This window comes from Otolemur garnettii, unplaced genomic scaffold (assembly GCF_000181295.1).
Source record: "Otolemur garnettii isolate 467f Iridium unplaced genomic scaffold, OtoGar3 scaffold00022, whole genome shotgun sequence".
Taxonomy (NCBI): Eukaryota; Metazoa; Chordata; class Mammalia; order Primates; family Galagidae; genus Otolemur; species Otolemur garnettii.
This window is the reverse complement of record NW_003852417.1, coordinates 22647720-22655344: the sequence shown is the minus strand read 5'-3', so window position 1 is coordinate 22655344 and position 7625 is coordinate 22647720. Positions and strand designations below refer to the sequence as shown.

At 38.9% G+C, this 7625-nt stretch overlaps 1 protein-coding gene across 2 annotated transcripts in view; it reads right to left on the bottom strand.

Annotated features, from left to right (window-relative positions):
- Positions 1 to 1127: 1127 nt before the first annotated feature.
- The window catches only part of SPAST (spastin), a 62439-nt gene continuing 55941 nt past the window's right edge, over positions 1128 to 7625 (bottom strand). For both annotated transcript variants that reach the window (XM_003787512.3, XM_023511890.1), the window contains exon 17: positions 1128 to 2031. In XM_003787512.3, coding sequence (XP_003787560.1) covers positions 1909 to 2031 — 123 coding nt within the window. In that variant the 3' untranslated portion in view covers positions 1128 to 1908. The remainder of the gene's footprint in view (positions 2032 to 7625) is intronic.

Below are 7625 nucleotides of genomic sequence, written 5' to 3'. Positions count from 1 at the left end.
AGCTTGAGGCTCTGTCTCAAAAAAAAAAAAAAAAAAAGAAGAGATATGATTCAAGTTATAAATCACTGGCTAAAACTGGTGTATGATCCTAAGAAATCATATATCTTCTATAAGAGTAAAATTTAGAAAAGCAAGAGTCTTAGCACTCTGATAGGCTGAGGCAGGAGGATTGCTTGAGGTAAGGAGTTTGAGACTAGCCCGAGCAAAAGCGAGAACCTATCTCTATAAAAAAATGGAAAAATTAGCCAGGCTTTGTAGTATGTGCCTATTGTCCCAGTTACCTAGTCTGAGGTAGGAGAATTGCTTGAGCCCAGGAGTTTGAGGTTGCTGTTAACTATGAGGATGCCACTGCACTCTAGCCAGGTAAACAGAGAGAGCCCTGCCTCAAACAAAACAAAACAAGAAGAGCAAGACTAAAATTAAAAAGCTTTTAACAGGAGCAAGAATGAAACTAAAAGGATGTAAGATGTCTTCATTATAATATTCTCCTCTATTAGGGGCAGGTGTTTTATTTTAATGTATTCTTTCAAAAACAAAGAAATCTTTCCTAAGTGAAAAATTTTTGTCATTACTGCAAAGTTATTCCTTTCCATTCATGACATTTTACATAGCATCATTTAAGCACCAAAGAAAAATTCTGTAAACAAACTTTTACCCAGTAAACTAAGGGCAAATAGACATTTGCCTTTATTACAATCTTTAAAAGGCCATGATATGAGTCTCTACTTCCTACAATGACATTTTCATAATAAAAATCCAGGCATATTTATACAAACATGAAACAGAATTACTGTACATTTGGGGGGAACAAAATGCAGATCAACAGACTAGAACTCTTTAGTTAATAAAGTGAGCACAAGAAACCTATAAAATGTATGCAATGTATAAAAATTCAGTATTTTTTAAAGTTTCACTGAAGGGATTAATGCTTATTAACAATAAAAGATGGTATTTCCATTGGCTTATAATTATCCTGTAAACAGTAAGAAAGTAATAAGCAATAAATTAGAAATATCTTAACTCTCGAGTATTTCCCTTCTCTCATACAGCAATCAGTTTTACAGCAATATTAGAATAATTCTAGCAGAAAATAAATTCTATCAGAAATAAGTTAACAGTCAACAGCAGATTTTTGACAAATATATTAGAAAAAAATACAGGTCACATGAGGACAGATCTACATGTTATGTTACAGAGTAACTCAACCCTTCAAACCTTCTCTATTCTACCATTACATTGTTGCTATTATATTGCTTTCTAAAGTGTTTGGTAGCAAGGTAATAGAAAAATAAAAAGTGAAAAGAACAGGACAATTATCTAATGTCTACAGATTTATGAAGAAAAACCCTCAAAATAATTTTTTCCTATTACTGTTACTTAGGAAAAAATTTCATTTGGCACAATAAATGTATTAAAACAAACAAAAAAGAAGCTAGAAACTTAATGGTGTTTGGGCATTCTAATCACCCATAGTTAAGACAAAAGTAGGAAAGTAAAGCAGGAAAAAAAAAAAACCGCAAGAAGACAAACAACCAAAGCTTCTTGTGTCTTCTACCATTCACTGTCTCTGGAATACTTTCATCTGCAACACAATATACAAATTATTTACATTATGATTATATTGGTAAAGACGACCAGAATCCGTTTGTGTTGTGCTCGAATTTACAGTAGTCACTGGGATACCCATGACCATCAAGGCAAGAAGGCCTTCACAAACAAAATATTCCATTCGCATTGTATCTTTTATTTAAATTTGTTATCTGGTTCAAGGTTGGTGCACAAATATGTAAGACTCTGAAAAATCCTGTAAACTTAGGCTGAGTTTCTGTAGCTAGTAATTGTTCACTGAAGAATGTGCATTGCTCTCCTATTAAGTAAAATGTTCTGCAGGCTAACAAAGGTATACCCTTAAACGGTGGTATCTCCAAAGTCCTTGTTCCAACGTATGTATGCTTCTAAGGTTTGAGGGCTCACGCTGCGTTTGATCTTTTTCAAGGATTCAGTGAAGTCAGATAATCGAATATTTCTCATCTAGATTAAAAAGAAAAAATACAAAACAAATGATGAACATGTATAAGATGGTTAATTCCATGAAAGATTAAAGTAACAGTGCTACTGTTTATTAATGTTATAATATAGTATACAGATATCCTGAAAGTCATGCCAGTCATTTTAATAAGCTTGCTATATAAGAAACTTTATAAAGTGCTTTATCAATTAACATACTTTTATTACTTGTGTTTAGTTTCATAGTAGTAAGATTTCAAAGCATTTTGTAATGTAAAAACAATACATGCTCATAAGTTGACAAAATACAGATTCATGGTTCCACAATTCACATATACAACCACTATTTGAATTACAGCAGAACCTTCCCAGTTGATCACCTCCTTACAGTGAAAAACTCCTTAAGTTGACCTAATTTTCATAGACTAGACATGCGCCATGTACATATCATATCAACACAGGAGGCTAGTTTCTTATACTGACCATCTCCATATGTTGACCATTTGTTATAGTCCCTTGGTAGGTCAACTTACAGAGGTTCCACTATATTTGAGTAATGCTAGAAAAGTCATTCAACTTTTGCTTTACCTACACCTTTAGATAACACATCTAAAATAGAAAGTAAGGTTAAACAACAAGACTTTGCATTTAGGCTTATTTTCATAGTAGTGACATAATGTGCAATTAAGAAACCAGAATAGGCTCGGCGCCTGTGGCTCAAGTGGCTAAGGCGCCAGCCACATACACCTAAGGTGGCGGGTTTGAATCCCCAGCCCGGGCCCGCCAAACAACAATGATGGCTGCAACCAAAAAAAATGGCCGGGCGCTGCACCTGTGGTCCCAGCTACTTGGGAGGCGGAGGCAGGAGACTCGCTTGAGCCCAGGAGTTGGAGGTTGCTGTGAGCGTGATGCCATGGCACTCTACCCAGGGGGATAGCTTGAGACTCCGTCTCAAAAAAATAAAAAAAAAAAAAGAAACCAGAATAATGTAAAAATGCCAGTTGAAAGTTACTTCAGATAAGGCTGAATAACCTGGTCTCAGGAATGACAGAAACCTTAGTAAACTGGAACCTAAGGAAGAGCAGGATCTGTGGAAGAGCCAGGCCTTAGGGTTTGTATCCTGGTACACACCTATCTTTATATGGCCACATCTGTCAAACGGAACATTTGTTTCTTCGACTTTGGATTCACAAGAAAGGGAATATAATGACCTAGCTCAGCTTTTCATAACAGACTCACAAAACAGATCAAGGTAAGCCTATGAACAGGTAAGACTTATTCCATAAGTGCCTCCATTCTATACAAAATCAACTTAACAAAGGTTCTACTATTGCATTTCCTTTTCCAATGTTATACTTACATGAAATCTGCTCTCACCTGTTACACACATACTCCACCTGAATTCATGCTAGGGTTTATTACAAAAGAAAGGGAAGTTGAAAAGAAATGCATGGGACTTTAAAGCAGTGGTTCTCAACCTTCCTAATGCCACGAACCTTTAATACAGTCCAAAGGGGTCGTGACCCACAGGTTGAGAACCACTGCTTTACTGCTCTTTAATTACAACATGTAAAATGCTTATATCTGAATTTTTCTAAAGTTTTAATATTGTTTACAATGCATTTTATATTAATTTGGTTTTATTTTCCAACTTTTTTTTTTGAGACAAGTTTATGTTGCCCTCGGTAGAGTACCATGGCATCACAGCTCACAGCAACCTCAAACTCTTGGGCTTAAGTGATTCTCTTTCCTCAGCCTACGATGTAGCTAGGACTACAGGCATTCACCACAACACGTGGCTATTTTTTTGTTGTAGTTGTCATTGTTGTTCTTGTAGGCCCAGGTCGGTTTTGAACCTGCCAAACCCAGTACATGTGGCTAGCGCCTTAATCACTGAGGTACAGGTGCCAAGCCTTTCTTAACATTTTAAATTGCCTTTGGAAATATATATATTAAAACTGCTATGTTGGCTGGGCACAGTGTCTCATGCCTGCAATCCTAGCACTCTGGGAGGCCAAGGTGGGTGGTGTGCTTGAGTTCAGTAGTTTGACACCAGCCTGAGCAAGAGTGAGACTCTGTGGGCATTATGGCAGGTGCCTATAGTCTCAGCTATTTGGGAGGCTGAGGCAAAAAGAATGCTTGAGCCCAGGAGTTTGAGGTTCCTGTGAGCTATAATTCCACGGCACTCTAACCTGGGGCAACAGAGTGAGACTCTGTCTCTAAAAAAAAATAAAACAACAAACAAAAAGCCCAAATGCTAAGTTAATAAATATGTGCATTAAAAAAAATAGTATGTGTATTTACCTAATTTTTTTTTAATATAGTCACTTCTATCTTATTGGCCTTATATGTCTGTCTGTATATTAATGCCATACTGTTTTACACTGTTTTTATTACTGTAGCTCCATAATATATTTTTATTTTTGTTTTTTACAGATTAATATAAGGGTACATACGGTTAGTTACATTTTTTGCATTTGTTAGGTAACTCCAAGCTGTAGTTGAGTCCTTTACTTAGGAGGTATGCCATATACCCTACAGTGCACCTGTTAGGTGAGAGCTTACTGAAGTGCTTCCTCTCTTCCCCTTCTACCTACATATTTTTAAAAGGAAAAATGAAGTTTGGCACAAATGCCCTGTGTTAAAAATCATTAGTAGTATATACCTACATATTGGTGCAAAAATAAGGATTTGAAGAATTGTAGACAAAATTTCAATAACCAGTATTTATATTATTATTCTTATAAATCTCAATCTAACTACTTCATATTATCTTTGAGATCTCCATGAGTACAGATTTAAAATCACCTACACCGACAGCATAGCATCAAGAATGGAAGAAAAGGATGGTGTCTGTGGCTCAGTGAGTAGGGCACGAGCCCTATATACCGAGGGTGGCGGGTTTGAACCCAGCCCTGGCCAAACTACAGCAACAACAACACAAAGGATGGAAGAAAAAGTATCCAATGTACTCAGCTTTATTATGAAACCAATTTATAAGCACCCACACTTCCATATGAAAGCTATAACCCAACTACAGCCCAAGATGAAGAGGAAAGGGGGGGAGAGGATTGGGGGAGGGAGGGTAATGGGTCGTACCACAACTACGGTGCATTTTACAAGGGTACATGCTAAATCTACTAAGTGTAGAATATAAATGTCTTAACACAATAACTAAGAAAATGCAGTGAAGGCTATGTTAACCAGTTTCATGAAAGTATTTCAAATTGTATATATAAAACCAGCACACTGTACCCCATAATTGCATTAATGTACACAGCTATGGTCTAATAGAAAAAAAAATAAAATAAATAAAATCACCTATTCTTGTGGCTTGGCGCCCGTAGCATGGTGCACAGTGGTTACAGCGTTAGCCACATACAACGAAATGGGCGGGTTCAAACCAGCCTAGGCCAGCTAAACAACAGTGACAACTGCAACAAAAAGTAGCTGGGCATTGTGGTGGGTGCTATAGTACCAGCACTCGGGAGGCTGAAGCAAGAGAATCGCTTGAGCCCGAGAGTATAAGGTTGCTATGAGCTGAGCTGTGATGCCATGGTACTCTACTGAAGGTGACATAGTGAGACTCTGCCACAAAAAAAAAAAAAAATCACCTACACTTGTAACTTGAAAACTAACCTAAAAAATTTTAGCCAGAAGGAAAAAGGACATGTAGTTACCACACAAACACCATGTAAGCCCTATTTATTTCCTTTCTTTTTTTTTTTTTTTTGCAGTTTTTGGCCAGGGCCAGGTTTGAACTTGCCACCTCTGGTATATGGGGCTGGTGCCCTACTCCTTTGAGCCACAGGCCTCACCCTCCTTTCTATTTTTTAAGATGGAGTCTTGGTCTGTTTCCCAGGTTAGAGTACAGTGGTATTGTCATAACTCACTGAAACCTCAAACTCCCGGGCTCAAGTAGGTCTCCCGCCTCAGAGTCCCAAGGGGCTGGAACTAAAGATATCTGCTACCACACCTGGCTGATTTTTCTATAATTTGCAGAGACAAGGTCTTATTATTCTAGGTTGAGTTCTATCTTTTTGTTTTTGTGGAGACCGAGTCTCACTTTGTCACCCTTGGTAGAGTGTCGTAGTGTCATAGCTCACAGCAACCTCAAATTCTTGGGCTCAGGTGATTCTCCTGCCTCAGTCTCTCAAGTAGCTGGGACTACAGGGGTCTGCCACAACACCCAGGGGGCTCGCTGTGGCTCAGACTAGTCTCTAACCTGTGAGCTAAGGAAATCAGCCCATCTCGGCCTCCCAGAGTGCTAGGATTATAGGCCTGAGCCACTGGCCCCTGCCTGAGCTTTATATATTTTGAAATTATTCAATGAACCCTTATGTAGAGTAATGACTACATGCCATACTATTTTAAGCTTTATAAATTTTTTTTTTTTTGAGACAGCGCCTCAAGCTGTCCCCCTGGGTAGAGTGCCATGGCATCACAGCTCACAACAACCTCCAACTCCTGGGCTCAAGTGAGTCGCCTGCCTCAGCCTCCCAAGTAGCTGGGGCCACAGGCACCAGCCAAAATGCCTGGCTGTTTTTTGGTTGCAGCCGTCACTGTTTTGGTGGGTCCGGACTGGATTCAAACCCGCCACCTTAGGTGTATGTGGCTGGTGCCTTAGCCACTTGAGCCACAGGTGCGGAGTCAAGCTTTATAAATATTAACTCATAAAGAGTAACAGCTAAAGGTCACTATCAGATTATTAATATTTAAACCACTAAATTAAAAATAAATTTAAACTGGATGAAAGTATATAGTGAAAACAAAAATGGTTACAATATAAGTGAGTATACATAATTAATGGGATAATCACAAAAGGTATCAATAATATTTCTTGTACTTCACTTAGATTATTAAGCTTTAGTTTTTAGTTCTGGTATCTAATTTGTTTTTTTTGGCCAGGGCCAGGTTTAAATCCACCACCTCTGGTATATGGGGCCGGTGCCCTACTCCTTTGAGCCACAGGCGCTGTCCCCAATTTTTTTGTTGTTGTTGTTGAGACAGAGTCTCACTGTGTTGCCTCTGGTAGAGTACCCTGGTGTAATAGCTCACAGCAACCTCTAACTCTTGGGCTCAAGAGATTCTCTTGTCTCAGCCTCCCAAGTAGCTTGGGGCTACAGTCGCCCAGCACAACATACGGCTTTTTTTTTTAAGAGATTGGGTCTTGCTCTAGCTCAGGCTTGTCTCGAACTTGTGAGCTCAGGTAATCTGTCCACCTTGGCCTGCCAAAGTGCTGGGATTACTGGCATGAGCCACTACACCCAGCTGGTGGTATCTAAATTTTTAACAGAAAATAACTTTATGACATTTTAAAGTGGTAGATAAATAAATGGTAGATACAATTATATTTTTCAGTGTTGGATTAAAAAATGAAATAGACTTGGGCAGCTCCTGTGGCCCAGTAGGTAGCATGCCAACCCCGTATACTGAGGGTAGTGGGTTCGAACCCAGCCCTGGCCAAACTGCAACAAAAAAATAGACAGGCATTGTGGACAATCACAAGAGTTTTGAGGTTGCTGGCTCGGCGCCTGTGGCTCAAGTGGCTAAGGCACCAGCCACATACACCTAAGGTGGCGGGTTCGAATCCCCAGCCCGGGCCCGCCAAACAACAA